The sequence below is a fragment of the Engraulis encrasicolus genome, chromosome 8 (genome assembly GCF_034702125.1).
Source record: "Engraulis encrasicolus isolate BLACKSEA-1 chromosome 8, IST_EnEncr_1.0, whole genome shotgun sequence".
NCBI lineage: Eukaryota > Metazoa > Chordata > Actinopteri > Clupeiformes > Engraulidae > Engraulis > Engraulis encrasicolus.
In genome coordinates this window covers 19,212,525-19,229,754 of record NC_085864.1, presented here as the reverse complement: position 1 = coordinate 19,229,754, position 17,230 = coordinate 19,212,525, and the positions used below count along the sequence as shown (strand labels likewise).

The 17,230-nt window shown below is 43.2% G+C and overlaps 2 protein-coding genes across 13 annotated transcripts in view; both read right to left on the bottom strand.

Annotated features, from left to right (window-relative positions):
- The window catches only part of limk1a (LIM domain kinase 1a), a 90,656-nt gene extending 81,390 nt beyond the window's left edge, over positions 1 to 9,266 (bottom strand). The window contains exons 1-2 of the mRNA XM_063205114.1: positions 9,103 to 9,266; positions 2,861 to 2,960 (exon numbers count right to left, since the gene is read on the bottom strand). Of these exons, the coding sequence (XP_063061184.1) occupies positions 2,861 to 2,960; positions 9,103 to 9,160 (158 nt within the window). The 5' untranslated portion in view covers positions 9,161 to 9,266. The remainder of the gene's footprint in view (positions 1 to 2,860; positions 2,961 to 9,102) is intronic.
- Positions 9,267 to 9,542: 276 nt separating this feature from the next.
- elna (elastin a) overlaps positions 9,543 to 17,230 on the bottom strand; it is an 86,473-nt gene continuing 78,785 nt past the window's right edge. For all 12 annotated transcript variants that reach the window (XM_063205095.1, XM_063205104.1, XM_063205096.1 and 9 more), the window contains 4 exons: positions 16,130 to 16,180; positions 12,903 to 12,929; positions 12,093 to 12,140; positions 9,543 to 11,814 (listed from right to left, as the gene is read on the bottom strand). In XM_063205095.1, the coding sequence (XP_063061165.1) occupies positions 11,768 to 11,814; positions 12,093 to 12,140; positions 12,903 to 12,929; positions 16,130 to 16,180 (173 nt within the window). In that variant the 3' untranslated portion in view covers positions 9,543 to 11,767. The remainder of the gene's footprint in view (positions 11,815 to 12,092; positions 12,141 to 12,902; positions 12,930 to 16,129; positions 16,181 to 17,230) is intronic.

The following is a 17,230-nucleotide window of genomic DNA, read 5'->3' as shown; positions in this document are numbered from 1 at the left end:
TGTGATCACAGTGTGAATCTCAGGGATGTTCTGCAACAAGCTACATTTTATTTCCAGAGTTCCTGCCTGGCAAAGAATATTGTGTCTGTGAGCATTTTTGCTTCTCTCTCTCTCTCTCTCTCTCTCTCTCTCTCTCTCTCTCTCTCTCTCTCTCTCTCTCTCTCTCTCTCTCTCTCTCTCTCTCTGTGTGTGTGTGTGTGTGTGTGTGTGTGTGTGAGAGAGAGAGGGCAGAGTGTGTGTGTGTGTGTGTGTGTGTGTGTGTGTGTGTGTGTGTGTGTGTGTGTGTGTGTGTGTGTGTGTGTGTGTGTGTGTGTGTGTGTGTGTGTGTGTGTGTGTGTGTGTGCATACTGTATGTGAGTGAGCGTGAGTGCTTGTGTGTGCGCGGCATAAAGGAAGACGATGTGTCATGAGGGAGTCCAAGTTTCCACATAAATACTGAGCGCTGCCTCTGGGCCATTAAGAAACACCAGAGACTCTTTAACAGCTCCAGGCCTGCTGCTATACTGTATATCTCAACACAGCCCTTCACTATTCACACTCTCCTCAATGGCAATATGCAGGATACTCAGGTGAATCCTACCGTTGTTTAGTTTTTAAAGATATTTTTGGGCTTTTCTTACTATTGGATAAGAGAGTTTGAGGACGACGAGACAAGAAAGTAATGGGTGAGAGAGACTGAGAAGGATCGGGTAATGTAATTTGGGGTGGAATCGAACCCGCATCTCTGGCGCGACAGTATGTTGCCATAGCCGTTGGAGCCATGGCCATGGCCAGGACCAGAACGTTTGCTTACCCCTTAGCACAGAGCCTATGTTATAACCTTACTGTCCAGGGCTTGACATTAACTTTTTTTGCTTGCTGGCCACTGTGGCTAGTGGTTTTCCAGAGTCACTAGCCATCCAGCTATTCGATAGCCACATTTTTTTTTAAATGTATCATGACACTGTACATTTAACCTCAGAAGATGTGGGTTTCTACATGGAGCATGGGTTTCTACATGGAGCAAAAACGTAATATATAAACTGAGTAACAGAGCTTTTTCTTGAACTTAAATGCGAACAATTGATACACAAGGGACAAAGTGCAGAATATACGCCAATCTGATTTGTCATACCATAGAATTAGCTACCTGCCAAATTGGCTTGTGACACTGAAACTGTTACCAGCCATAGCCAAGTTTTACCAGCATTTGGCCGGTTTGCAGGTGCCAGTGTCAAGCCCTGTTACTGTCACCAAAATTGTTATGGCTATGTCTTAATTTTCCACTTGAGGCACTCTGATCTGTCATAGCAATTTTGTCATGATGTAGTTGAGTATTTTCAGCAAATAGTAAAGGCCCGCCGGCGACCCCATCTGCAGTAAGAGGCTACGGTGTCTAATGCCGGTATCAGACATGTGACTAGATGATGTTGGCCAATTGAATTACACTATACTGTATTAAACTATCACAACCAAGTAATAACTACTTTAAAAATAACTTCAGAAAGTACATTGCTGGTTCTAGTGCACACTTGACATGAGAGGCTACGAGGTTTCCAAGCACAGCGGGCATCTTTTATTTAACAGTATTCATTAGTGTGTGCAAAGTGAATAATGGTAGTGAAATAAAGGGTCTGAAAGTTTGGTGGGACTTCTGATGGGCTGAAATTACTGCAAGAATTACATTTACAGTGCCAGACGATATGGATTGCCATGCAATTGTCGTGAGTGATATATATCATGGTAATGATATATCACGATATACCACAATTCTCAATCTCAAAGTGGGCATACTGACAACACAGTTCAATAAAGACGCCTTTGCACACCTCTGTAGTTGGGCAGGTGCGTAGGATGTTATCCCAGCCGGGTTGTCAGTCAAGTGAAAAGAAATCCCGCACACTGTCCATTCCACCAACAAACTTTAATACAACGTTTCGGTCATCCGACCTTCTTCAGGTATCCGACCTGAAGAAGGTCGGATGACCGAAACGTTGTATTAAAGTTTGTTGGTGGAATGGACAGTGTGCGGGATTTCTTTTCACTTGACATACTGACAACACAAAATGTCATTAAATGACATTAAACTGTGAATTAGCTGGACTAATGGGTACCATTTGTTAATCATGATAGTCTAGAAACGACAGTGGAGAAAGGTAGACACTTTGATAGACACTTTTCTATTGTCCTTGCGATACACACGTATTGTCATATCACCCAGCCCTATAGGAAGGAGCTTGCTGTTATTGTGGCCCACCTTTGCTATAAAGTGCGGTGGGAAACTCTACAGGCAATAGGTCCCTTTCAGACGGATGTATGTGGAAGCAGTTATGTGGAAACAGTTCCAAAGAATGACCTGATAGGACACAATACAAGCTTGTATTGCATTGTTGTATTGTATATGCTAACCAAGCCTTGGGCTGTGGTCAGTTTCCGAATAACAGTACAGGAACACTTCCGTATTTACTTATGGAAGCCTAGTAAAATCATTTGTGTGCACACGCCTACATACAGTCATACAGTCATGCACACACACACGCTTGGGCACAGTGCATACGTAGAGCAGAAACTCCTACACACTCACACATGGTCACACACACACTGTACACTTGTGCGTACCGGTACAGTGCATCTACAGACATGTACACACATGCCCAGGGAACAGGGCATACACCCACACACTCCTACATACTCCTGCAAAATAATGTGAGGTAAGATTCAGGCCTACACACACACACACACACACACACACACACACACACACACACACACACACACACACACACACACACACACACACACACACACACACACACACACACACACACACACACACACACACAGAGGTGAGGCAGGCAGGTGGGCTGGGTAGGATGTTTACCTGAAGCACACGGTGTGCCAGTCGGTGTTCAAGGCCTGCAGGTACTGCTCATCGTAGATGCGCTGTCGGCACCCCGCACACACAGGCAAGCTCCCACCAGCTGCAACGCAACAACACACAACAACACATAGTCATCAGACCAGGTGTGTACGAGAGTGAGAGTGTGTGTGCGTGAGAGAGAGAGAGAGAGAGAGAGAGAGAGAGAGAGAGAGAGAGAGAGAGAGAGAGAGAGTGTCTGGGGGGGTTGGTTGATGAGACATCACAGGGTCAAGGTCAAATGCAGGGGAACATGAAAACACATGACACACACATTACCGTACATAGCTCTGTATGTGTGTGTGTGTGTGTGTGTGTGTGTGTGTGTGTGTGTGTGTGTGTGTGTGTGTGTGTGTGTGTGTGTGTGTGTGTGTGTGTGTGTGTGTGTGTGTCTGTGACACACTCTTTGGTGTGATTCCGTCCCCACTGACTCACTAGTGCTCCTCCTTAGCAGGTTTTTTTATCACGCAGGATTGACACGTCAGGAGAAAAGGACAGCACGTCTGACTGACTACTACTTATTATGTCACAACTTTCAGTTACGCTACACTCTCCCCCTCCCCAAACCCCCTCATCACCTGTGTAATAGAGGAAGGGAGGACGCTGTCACAGCTGTTTTCAGTGCATTTTCAGACATCCCCCTACTCTGTCACCTGTGCAATTGAAACCGGAAGGTATAATGTAACACAGCCTCTCTATGGGTTCCATCATATTTCATATTTAAACTTGCATAATGAGTATGTCCTAGCCAAGCCACACCCTCCTAGTGACGCAGCACCTTCGGCGTTGCTTCTAGTCAGGCCAGGAGCAATACAAATATTGTTTCTGAGCTCCGGAAAAATTGGGAACTCCATTCACTTTGTCGGGAAGCAATCAACTTTGAGCAGCTCCTATGGCCCTGGGTAAAGTGGTTTAAGGGGAGACGTTCTATTTAATTGGGACTAAGGACATGTTTGGTTTAAACTTTGGCACAGCCTTTTCTGGCCTCGACCAGTAGCAAACCAAGGGAAGTGGGTTAAACAATGAAAATGTTATTCCTTATCTTCTTGGTCAGACTAACATCTCTGTGCGAGATTTGAAAGTCAATGATAATCAGGCAACGTATGACTACTTCTTTCATTTTTTGCTAAAGTCTAAATAGTTTTAAAATTGGAACATTTGATCAAACGTTTTATGTTGTATGTAGTTGCAGTCATGAATTTCCACCATGAAAGACAGTGACACTCCTTCTCACTGCTGTTACAATAGCACATCTCGTCTATAAGTCTATGGTGAGCGTAATGAGAAAGTGAGAGGCCGGTTAACTACACGTACGTAAGCTAATGTAAGGCTGAGCCGAGCCAGGGGCTGTAACCCAAGTGTGTTCCTGTAGGTTTAGCTCCATTTACCAGTGACCAGAGTCTTTCCACTGCGGAGACCAGAGGCCAGTGTAATCTGCATTATTTAGTTTGAGCTTTAGAGCTCGGCCTTGACACAGCTAGCCTACGAAGCTTGACGAGGCATTCGAATTGTCACCACAAACTCTCTGGGCCGTGTGACTTGTCCTGTGATCTGTGTGAGGGAAATACTGTGACAATAATGTGCACATACTGTATATAGTATTGTATCCCATGTGTGCTGTACACATAGGCCTACTGTGGGCTATGCTGTACTGCAGGGTTTCCCAAACTGGGGTGCGTGCACCCCTAGGGGTGCGCGGCCTGCCATAAGGGGGTGCGCGATTTGAATAGAACAATGGCAGATATGTGTGTTTATAAACAGCATTAATGAACGATAAGTAGTTTTTAAATTGTATGGTGAACTGTATGCTGGAAGGGTCTATTGGAAGTGTAATTCATAGTGTAATTTATTTTGTCATGCAACAAGATCCATTGTATTGATGGCATAAAAAACATTGGATTTATTGGGAATCAGGATTCTCCAACATAACTGCATAATGTGCGGTGATTTGCTATCCCATAGTGCAAACATACGTTTAGGGGGTGCGTGAGCATTAAAATGTGCAAGGGGGGGTGCGCAGGGAAAAAAGTTTGGGAACCGCTGCTGTACTGTATGCCTTTAGATTCATCAATTTTGACGAAATCTATTAGTCTACTAGTCTGAAGTAACAGACCAAGACTTGGTCATTACCATTGGGTAGACCTAACAAGCAAGCTTATAAACGAGCCTCTTCATGAAAGGTGGGCTAAAAAAAATCCTGGAAGAGTTATTCATCAAATGTGTGATCTTTGAGGGAACACAAATTATTAAAGAATCAATTGCTCGGTAGCCTACTCATAGCTATGATATCCATGTAGAAGAAGAAAAGTGGTTAATTGAACATAACAAATGAGTCTTGACTTAGTAATTAAAAGGGTCACCTAGGACAGTGGTTCTCAACTGGAATAGTCTTGTGACCCACAATTTGCCGTGGTCAATACGTTGTGACCCAAACTGTGTGTCATACATTCAGATTCTTCCAATAATAATAAAAAATATTGTCATGCATTTCATAATATGCATTATTATTTGCATTGTATGCTGATATGCAATGTGTCTTATGAAGTAATGGAGAGGAAAAGGCCTATTAACCTTCAACATCATAGTCATTTTTAGTGCATTGCATCACAGCTCCGCGACCCACCCAGGAACTCTCCGCGACCCACTTTTGGGTCCCGACCCACCAGTTGAGAATCACTGACCTAGGACACGAGGTTCTAAATACAGAATGAGCATACAGAAAACATGCTCATAAACTCGTGAAATGTCCAGCGCTTTCCCTCTGCTGCATGGAGAGAGGGAACTGGGTTCAGAGAGGGCAGACCTAATGACATCATCAGCTGCCAAGGAGATCCATCAACACCATCAATTGTTTTCCTTCAGCCTGCTGCCAAAGCAGAGAGAGAGAGAGAGAGAGAGAGAGAGAGAGAGAGAGAGAGAGAGAGAGAGAGAGAGAGAGAGAGAGAGAGAGATAGAGCTGTATCTCTCGGCAAGGCCTCCAGCACTGATTGTCACGATAGCTTGTGCATGACAGAAGCTTTTTTTTCTTTCTTTTTTTTCAATGGATATGCAGAGGTACCTTGAAGATGAAATGAAAAGCCAAGGTTTCTGACCAAGGACTGGCTTCCTATCCAATACATTTCACTATATTGATGTGTGCGCCATCCAGGCTCTCCATAAGGCTCTGTGTGCGTCATCATCCATTCATTCTTTCGTTCTGTCTTTCGTTCATTTATTCATTCACAAGAACGGCGTGACAAAAGGCATGCATGCGGTGCTGAGTAATGAGTGAAGCCAAGGCTATAGACCAATCAGGGAACCCGATAAGGGTGGAAACAAAAGGGGTCAGTTGTCACGGGCCCAGAGAGAGGATGGCCCCAGTATTGAGTCACCATTACACTATGTATTGGTTCAGGGGGGGACTTTCAGATAACCTTGTAATGGGTCCAGCCAAGGCTGTCAGCGGCCCTGAGCCTAATCATTGGGAAAGCCACAGGCTGCCAACTCATCGCATATCAGAACTTCTATCATCACCGTCTGCACTGCACTGAATGGCTTTGTAATTACTTTCTTTTTAGAAGTGTCTAAAAATATAAAACCGATCTCCTCGGTCAATGTATAAATGAGTAATTACGTCTGATTTAACACTGACTAATTTGTGGTGATTTGAATCCCAGACTTTAAAAGGGTATGTCACAAGTATCCTGGACGAATTTCACACTTGTATAATTTGATACATTTCATATTCAAATACTACTATCCTAAAGGGAAACAAAATAAAAATAAATAAAATAGTTATTCGGCAGACATAGGCCTACAGTACCTGGTTAAACCAAAGAAAAGTACGCAAACGAACAATTCAGAGAACAGTAAATATTTGAAGAGTTCAGATGCAAAAACCCCTAACTCCATTTCTGAAGACCTGCACTTCTATATTTTTAGCGAACCCTGTTGTTGGTTTGGTTTACATTTATGTACTTGATAATACTTGATAATAGTTATATTACATAAACAAAATAAAAAAATATGCAATTTTGATAGCTTTGTATTAAATAAAAATAAATTAAGATTATTTTCTGAAAAGGCACTTAGGGGGTTTTGCATCTGAACTCTTCATTTAAAGCTAATATGAAAGTTCATGAGCTCTGGATAAGGTTGATGAAAACACTAATCCCATTATTGGAACAGCCCATGGCAGGCCTCTGTAAGAACCCCCCCCCCCCTCTCACTCTCTCTCTGATTATGATTTCAGGGAAGGTCTGCATATTCCACGCTTATCTCATGACACTGAGGACACCAGTCTCATTTCAGATTAGGAAGAAACATCTGGAATTTCTTAGGAATAAATGATTGAAGACGAGGCTTGCTTGTTTGCTCCAAATCAGCATTCATAAACATCACCAAGTAGAACATGAGCAGCTAACTAAGAGTTGCCACAATTTTACAGCTTGTTATCACCGTAGCGACATACATGCAAATGTTAGCAGCTTTATCACACTTGTGTTTGAAGTGTGAAGAACAAACAAACAGCAGTATGTGGAGTGTGAAAAGATAACTTGTGTAAATATACAACTTTCACCTTTGAAAAATTAAGGGGCATACAGAAAGGACAGCTTGACTTTTGACAAATGATACTAAGCCAGTTTGTTGAAAAAGAAAAAACAGACTAAACTGGAAACCATTGTAATTAATGTGAAACAGGCTACACAAATAAATCTCCTTGGAACAGTGAAGTGGTTGAACCTGTCATGTTGACAAGTAAATCAATCAAGTAAATACCGAGCCTATGTTTATTGGCAATGGTTACAAGCAATGGTTGCAATGGTTACAATGCGATGGAGGTTCAAGCATACAGTTAATTTAAAAAGCAATGGTAACAATGTTCTTCTTGATAAAAATTGCCTTGTTGGGATATGTAAAGCTCTCCGTAAAGCACTCCACTGTCTGTGTACTAATTCACAAGCTAATTTATTTTTGCAACTGCTTGCACCATGCCATGATGCAGGCCTACTATTATCGGTTGGTATAAATTTTGAAAGCATTTTCAAAAAACTTGAAGCTGTGTATATTCTCAAACTGTGTATGCCAAGCTTCCTCTGTGCCTGGGTGAATGAAAAGACCATCTAAGAGGCCAGAGTCACCGGTCAAACTGGCTGAGCCAATCTCCTCTTTCATCTAATTCAATTGGATGTGATGGGAGGCTTCTTCCTGTGTCATCCTCATCATTCTTGTGAGGGAAAAAAAAAACACACACGCACACAGATGATGCACTGTCACCAACGACAAGGAGTGCCCAGTTTGCGCGCATACGCACTCCATCAAACATGGACAGCCATCAGAGAGTTGAAGCCGGCAGCATGTTCAGAATACACGCAGGCAATAAGCTAGGCTGACTCGCAGAGGCTATGGTACATGGCAGTTTATGGTACTTGACAATGATTAAACGATGCTTCACCCTGCACCCTCAACCTGAGCCTACCTTCGCACAGTCACATGGCGCCCAAGGAGGAATAGGGCAACTCTATACTTCCAGTTAGTAGAGCCTGAATTCATACTCCTGACAACAATCATATAAGCTGGCCAAAAATAACATTTATTACGCGCAGTGTAGATCGCCAAAGTCCATTAAGACTGTATAATTTGCCGTGTGGGGTAATATTGGCAGCAGCCCCATCACGATTTCGGTGATGTAAACAGCATCCAGTGAGGCATCTTCACCGGGAGCAGATGACCGAGTTTTAGAGCTGGTGGGGCTGAGATCTCATTTTAGCTCGCCAGCCGTATGTTTACCAACACTGTCCCACGCTACATTCTTTTCTCAAATGCAAAACTGAATTAGTGATACGCAGTACAGCATATGAACCCAATCGGGGAAGTCATTTTACGCAATAACGTAGCCTATACGTTCGCTTCTGTAGGTTCAGTTTTAAAAATAATAATCCTCAAAACATCTCATGCAATCATGATATTGCTTACTTCAACTACAGGGTTGCAGCGGGGCAATGCTGAATAAAATGCACGTAGGAGACTATGCACTCGCTCTGCGTTCCGATTTTCCTCCAAAAACTACCATGAAAACGTCACCGAGTTGGGCCGAGAACTCAGCTTTACTTCGATGCAAGTAGCAGGAAGGAACGCTCTAGGCATCTCCCCTTTTGCAAGTGTTAGAGAACCGCTATACTTGTCCTTTCAAGATTATATCGGACAAGCATAAAGTCTAGGCTCACCTTCCTCCTCTCCCATGCGTTCGTCCTTCCAGGTACAACACAGAAGCATCAACCTCATTCACCCTTCGATCGGGAGCTCCGCAAGAGCTTGCCAAGAGAGATAGAAAGAATCTACCCTGATGCGAGTAGCTTCTGCCGCTTCTCCGCGCCGCTCTCACCGAGACCTACGCGGTTAACTGTGTGTGCGGCGCCTACCGGGAGAAGAAGGATGGTTCACATCAAGCACAGGCAGTCGGCTTGGAAAAGATGAGGCTGCGGGTTGGCCAACTGAACACAAGCCCTGGAAAGTGTACCACGAATTTGCCTGCGCAGCACGGAAGATGCGCAGTGTATAGATGCCTGCACACGACAGAAGAGATGGCCTACACAACATCGCAAAGATGTTAACATCAAATAATGCAACTTAGGCTAATTGATTAAAATAATGAAGGACACCATGGTAATGTTTTGTTATTTTTTATTTAGTTATTTATGAAGCAGTTTAAATGCCGGAATTTCCGGAAACTAGTCAAAATGTGCGTCGTGGAAAAAGTGCAATGCCTCCACAACCCTCTTTAAATAAAAAAAGTGTAAATTCCACGGCACAGTGGGAAGGGACGACTGCTATGGGCTCACAGGCAGTTCAATTAGATACAGCACTGGGCACAAATCACTAAAGCTGATTGGTTATTTCAAGTTGGGTGTAAAAAACAGTCACTTCACCTGCCAAAATGTGGGAAATTACCTTCACACAACATGACATTTAAGTTTAACAATGATGATAATCTCAGAAATTCAGCTATACACAACTGCACATGGTCACAATATCCAAGGGGGCAAAACAGACACAGAAAAACAAACAATATTGTTTTTTGAACAAAAAATGTTGTACAGTATAAACTCTCCACAGTGACTATATGAAAGCTAATGGAAGCTAGAATAAAACAAAACAAGACTGTAACTGAAACTTGTGTTCTGCGTTTCTCCTCTTGAGTCTAGTTCAACATGGTGCAAAAACAAAATGCAATGGTTGCCTAATAACACATAGTACAATAATATTCATATATATAAAAAAACAAAACAAAGTATGCATGGATACTGAATGACTTAAATGAAACATTCTAGGTCGAGCGACACAAGCACCTTTTCCCCCTGACACTGGGGAATCTTAATTATTTTTTTTGTTTATTCTTTAAAGCCTATTAGTAAATCATTCATACATGGTACATATCCCAGAACACTTCTGCATGGATTAGTATTTGGTGTTTTGTCACATTTGGCGTAGAGCCACTCAACAGCAGAGCACCAGTTTATTAAACAATGATTTGCATATGTGTGTGTGTGTGTGTGTGTGTGTGTGTGTGTGTGTGTGTGTGTGTGTGTGTGTGTGTGTGTGTGTGTGTGTGTGTGTGTGTGTGTGTGTAATGCTCAATTATCATTTCATGCCTACAAAAACATAATCAGAGCTAAGATAGCTCTTCATGCTATTACAACGTTGACAAGGCAGTGAGGCTGGCTTAAAAGAGACTGTTGCCATAGTTCCGTGTCAACGACAAGAGTCTATGTCTACGTAGCTCACTATGACCAAACATTTTTTTGTTTTGTTTTATTTTATTTGGACAAAACACATCCATCCGCTATCAACTGTACCAGGACCAGGAGTAGCAGTGCCTTGTCACATAGTAGGTAATATGGGGCCAAGTACAGCTCTTTGACAAACACAGACAACACAAGCCCATTCACCAGCAGTTCTACAGGCCTTCAATGTATGGTAAGTACTTTGGCATGTTAAAAGTGTGGATTTCATACATGCACACTCACAGAGGCTTTCCTTGAATATTACAATGGAAGGTTGGTCTGTGCTGTGATGTCACACATTGCCCATTCCTTTTGATGGGAATGCTTGTTTATAGAGGTGAGTCAGGCTATTCAAACACACATACAGTACTTTGCATGCATACACACACAAACAAATACAGACACCCTCACACACGCATGCACACACACATCTTTCTGCATTGTTTTCACCATGTATGGATACACGCGCATACGCACGCACACACACGTACACACACGTACATACACACGTACACACACGTACACACACGTACACACACACACACACACACACACACACACACACACACACACACACACACACACACACACACACACACACACACACACACACACACACACACACACACACACACACAGGAACATACATACACAAACATACACAATGAGACAACCTCTCTGGTATGCCTAGAATTTAGGTCTCAAAATAACAACTAAGCTTTGGGCCTGGCCATAAGATTTCAAAAGGTGTCAGCGGAACCTCACATGAAAGTTCCAAAGTGTCAAAGGTAAACGCTTTAAAATTCTTAAATATAGTATTCAAGAAAAAGGAAAAAACAACAAATAAACAATTTTGTGTCACAAAAATCACGTTTTTCTTTTTTTTAAAAAAAGCTGTTTTCATGGTGCTTTTCAAGAACTTGTCAAGTGTGCAACAACATGGGTTCGAGTGTCTATTTTTTCTGTTTGGTTTACTACTGTCTCTGCAACTTTTGTACATTTCTGGGGACATTTTAATCTCTTTTTTTCTTCATATCAAATGTACATTCTAGATCATGCAGTAGCACCATTAGTTTTCTTGAGGTCAGTTCACGTCTCAAGAGATTGTTTACTTTCTCCTCCGTCCACAGTATTTGCCTTGGCACCCGGCTGCACCTACAGTGAAGGAAGGAAGAACAACAAGAAACCCGTTTAACACCCTGCCCGAGTCAGACAATGGCCGCCATTCATGGCACTGGTTTATTTGCTTTTTTTTGTTCGTTCATAGGTGTCTGCTATCTATCAGTACGTGACAAAGAGTGCCTCTGTGTGATGTTAGGCCACACGTAAGACTCCGGCATTCCACACATACAGGAGCTTCTAAAGGGATTAGAACATCAAACGTGTTGGAGAAGGTGACGCGATCGATAACCAATAGGATTGGAGAGTCATACCTCGGGCTCCCAAGAATCCTCCCAGGGCTCCGTATTTGGCTGCTTTAGCTGAGAGAGAGAGAGAGAGAGAGAGAGAGAGAGAGAGAGAGAGAGAGAGAGAGAGGGGGGTACAGCGATAGAATGATAAGAGTAGTAGAGTAAGATTGAGAGAGAGAGAGAGAGAGAGAGAGAGAGAGAGAGAGAGAGAGAGAGAGAGAGAGAGACATTTAAAATTCGACCGTAGCATGGATGGCCACGCTATATTAGCTGCAGTGCATGAAGGAGAATAAAGTAAGTCATGGGCCAGCCTGTGCTCAATATAACCATGCCTAAGCACAGCAAGGTACCGTTGTGTGCAGATTAGTTAATTACATCAAACATATGCTCCATCTCGCAGTACTGCTGATTTTAATGCCCCTGCAGTCAGCCAGTGTGCTCACTAAAATACTTCAAAAGTATCAATTTCATAATACCATTTATGATGACTTAATTATTGCAGAATGTTCTTTCAGTGAATCTGCTCTACCCCTGAGGTATGCCATTTTTATAGAGTGCAGAACTGAATGCTTGTATCGTGAGGAAACAGAAGTGTTCACGGAAGTGTAGTCTTACAGCTGGCAATGTTAACTGTGGCTCATCTTACATGAGTACATGTAATAATGGGAAAGCATTCTCAGAAACTGCTTTCTAAAAGTGGACAAATGCAACTACAGTACATCACAGTTCTGTTATGCTGCAAAGCGAGCTCTGTCACTTCTGTAATACTGCAAAGCAACCTGTATGAGTGTCACACAGTAAGGCTCGGGACATTGACAAAAAATAAAATAATACCTTGTGCTGGAGACAGTCCTCCATATCCTTTAAAAAGAGAAACCATATTACCACAGTCAGTACACTGCACGTGAGAGAAAAACAAAACAACACAGCACATTTGCATAAGAGGAAACAAAGCTAATCATGTACCCGATGCACATGAATGGCCATGTTGATAAGCGACATATGTGCCGTTTTGGTCTGCTAAGTTTTTATAGCTCAATATGCTTAATATTCAAATATGGTGAAGAATACAGCCTCTGTACTGCAGGTCTACTGTGAGCAGAGGTGATTCTAGGGTAAGTAAGGGCCCCAAGCAAAAATTCAAAAGAATGAACAACAAATCGCCCCTACTGCGGTTTAAAGTCTTAGCTGTTATTCACCATCTGTAGGTTTGGGGGCCCCAAGAGGCTGCCTGACTAGCCTGGTGACAAGATGTGCCTCTGACTGTGAGGCGGTGGGAGGTGGTGCAACTCGTGGCTCTGAGCTCACTGGGACAGCGTGTCACTTATTTGCACTAATTCAGGCTAATGCGCAAACTGAATTTGCCTTATTCCTAACACTAGCACCCAGTGCTCCATGTAAGCCTCCTAGACACACTGCACGTACAGGTAGAGTACACACAGCTGGGCTGAGGGCTCTGTGTCATTTACATGAAGATGACCTTTCTTACACCCACCAACAGTGCAAAGTCAATACAACATGTAAATCGCATGTTGGTAAAAAAAAATTGGCTTTCCAAAGTATTGGTAGTTTAGAAGTTGTGACAATGTTGTTACACTTCGTCAAAAGACAGCCTACATACACTCTAAATAGTAAATATTAGTGTTTCTGGCGACCCAGCCATTGTCCGAACTTATCAGCACTGACCATAGCTTGGTTTCGCGTAGTAGCTGCCGCCTGCTGTCACCAATGAAAGATTTTGGTCAAAGTCAATCAATTTACTGGATTTTCCCCCCAATGACTTCTCGTGTCCCATACATTCACATCGAGAATAAATGACGGTCCAGATTAACACGGAGGACTTGATTTGGTCATTTCGGTATGGGAACTATTTTCTGTTGTGGAAAACACAGCCAATGCACACCACGGGACCTCATCGGGATACCCCAAACACACCACGGAACGTCAAGGGGAAACCCCAATATAGTGTGTGCACCAGCTGTGTTTTTCCACACCGGAAAATATCCCTGTAAATCTTTGAATGGTTCCATATAGAGTCAAAACACTGCTTTGAACCATAACACTATGTGAAAGGTTCTTCTTAACCCTGGGATTATAATGGACCTCAAACGGTGCTTTGGAGAAGTGTTGCTTCAATGGTCCTTTGAACAACTGAAAGAGGTTCTTCTGACACCGCTCTGATGAACCTGAACTGGCCCAATTATCTTTCAGAGTGCATAACGCCTTGCATGGGACTTCATTGTGCTGTGAAGCTCTCAGCCCTCATGCACAGTAAGAAATGACAAAGCTTGTCTATTGAAATGTCATTTTTTCCTAGTTTGAGAGGGCAAGAGCTGAGGGTGTTAGGGCTTGTGACTCAGTGCGTAGGCTAAGACACATACATGGCTTTTGCACTTCAGGGACATGTATGCCCTTTGGTAGTCTAAGCTCATTGTGGTCAAACTGGCCACGGCAGAGACAGAAAGAGAGAGGGAGAGATTTTTGATGAAGAACAGCCATGTGATATCATCAAGAGAAGATGAACCCATTAAGACAAGTCAAAAAATGAAATAGTATTGCCAGCATTGATAAAGGTAAACATGGATAGATGCTGCAACGATCTTAAAGGTAACTACAGAGATGCGCTTGCTGGACTTATTGGGTTTAAAAAAGAGTTTTCCAATGCAGCCAGAAATGACTTTCAATTAAAGACTGAATTTATGTTCATTGTTTAATTCATTAATGAAATACGGATATATGCTTCATCTCCATTTCTCTCTCTGATTCTGATTTGGTTGTTAAATGTCTTTCCCATAATGTTACCTCCATGCATACAATTTGGCAGTAGTCCTGTGCCTGATCCAAAACAAAAGATGGTCAACAAATTCACACAAACACATACGGTATGCTCACACTGACACACAAACACTTATGGTCACATTGACAAAATTACATCATATAATATGTGCTCTCTCTCTCTCTCTCTCTCTCTCTCTCTCTCTCTCTCTCTCTCTCTCTCTCTCTCTCTCTCTCTCTCTCTCTCTCTCTCTCTCTCATATTTTCCACACACACACATACACACGCGCACGCACATGCACACGCACAAACGCACACACACGCACGCACGGCCGCACAGACACACACAGACACTCACACACACAGACACTCACACTCACACACACACACACACACACACACACACACACACACACACACACACACACACACACACACACACACACACACACACACACACACACACACACACTTTCCACTTGCCTCTGACAGGTTGAGTAATGGCAGAATCAAGAGCGAACCATAGGCAAAGGCTCCAAGGGGAGGGGGAGTAGTGACCTGTGCTTTTCATTAATTTATATGGCAAATGGTCTTGCTGTCTGGTTTGTGTTTTTTTTCTCCCCTTCCACAAAGCACTCTGGTGATCTATAACCCCCTATGCCAAGCCTCTGGGAGTACCCCCTCATGGTTAACCATGGCATGGTACAAGCTGTACCAGATTACTTGACACTAGTTTGGAGTATACGACACTACAAGGGGTGTGAATTGATGTCTTTAAATGTCAATTGTACAGGCTAGATTGAATGAACCCAGGGTGACGGTGGCTCTTGTAATGGCAAGGCATGAGCTAATAAATGCATGACCTAATGGTGTGAAGGCACTGCACTGAGCCACATAAAGGATGCAATCAAAGTGCCTCCACTGTAGGCAAGTGCCTGCACTTGGCAGCCATGTTGACTCTTGGCAATGGACTAGGCTGGGATATTTGCAGACACCCGCCATCTTGGCATTATAAAGTGTGCCCGTGCATTTTCATGGACGCGCTCTGTGTCTCTCTCCTCCTTGGGATATTATATGTAAAATCAGGAAGTGTCCCCATGCATTGCTATGGACAATTTCTCAAGTGCTCTGTCTTTCTCATATGTACTATAAGAGACTCTATGGGATAATACATGAACAACAAGGAGGTGTACCCATCCATGTCGTGTTTTCTCCAATTTTTCAAGTGCTCTATATCTCGAGTCTCTGAGGTAACACTATCATGAGGTGTCCTCAAGATGCTTTACCTGGATAGGCCTGTTGGGGGTATCCTCCGCCATAACCCGGTGCAACTCCACCTGTCGTGACAACAACAAAAATGCAGGATTGTTTAACCAGTGCAGTGCAGGGTAGAGAGTGATGCGAACAGAGTAATTCAGCTCTATGACTTTCACATGGATATTAAGCCCTACTATATGGTCCTTATTTGCATCACTTAACAAATACAGTAATCTAAAATGATGTGGTGGGGGACTGAAAACCTCTCCAGATCTCTGCAGGGTGAATGAGAGAGAGAGAGAGAGCGAGAGAGAGAGAGAGAGAGAGAGAGAGAGAGAGAGAGAGAGAGAGACAGAGAGAGAGAGAGAGAGAGAGAGAGAGAGAGAGCGAGAGAGAGAGAGAGAGAGAGAGAGAGAGAGAGAGAGAGAGAGACAGACAGAGACAGAGACAGAGACAGACAGAGACAGAAACAGACAGAGAGAGAGAGAGAGAGAGACAGAGACAGAGACAGAGACAGAGACAGAGACAGAGGCAGACAGAGACAGACAGAAAGAGAAGAGAAAGAAATGTGGAGATACAGAACAGACAGAGTCTCTATTAGAGAGTGTCTATGAGTACAAAAATGAATGACATGAAGGGGCAAAAGGAGAGTTTTGGAGAGGGATATGATGAAAGAAGGGAAGAGAGTGAGGAATGGGAGGAAAAATAGGGAGGGAAGGAGAGAGAGAGTAAAGAGAGAAAATGAGTGAGAGGGAGTGTGAGACATAGAGGGAGAGAGAGGGAAAGAGAGCCAGAAAGAAACAGAAAGAGAGAGAAACGAAGAAGACAGTGAGGAAGAGAAAAAGAGAGAGAGCAAGTGCGAGGGATTACGGTTGAAAGCGTTACATGTCTGTCACCCCGGGAGCTGCCTTGTCGCTGAGTCGCCATGATAACGCAGCTGTCAACAGGCCGCGACAAAAGGCGGAAATCCCAAACAAATTAAAGCGGCACCATGCAGAGTTACTCCTCGCTTTGCCAGAAAAAAACGACCCGTCGACACAGTAAGAAACGCAGTGTTGACTCAACACTTAGAGAGCCGATTTAGTCCCTAAGTACTCTCTCAGTATTGAATTAACACTGCATTTTCTACT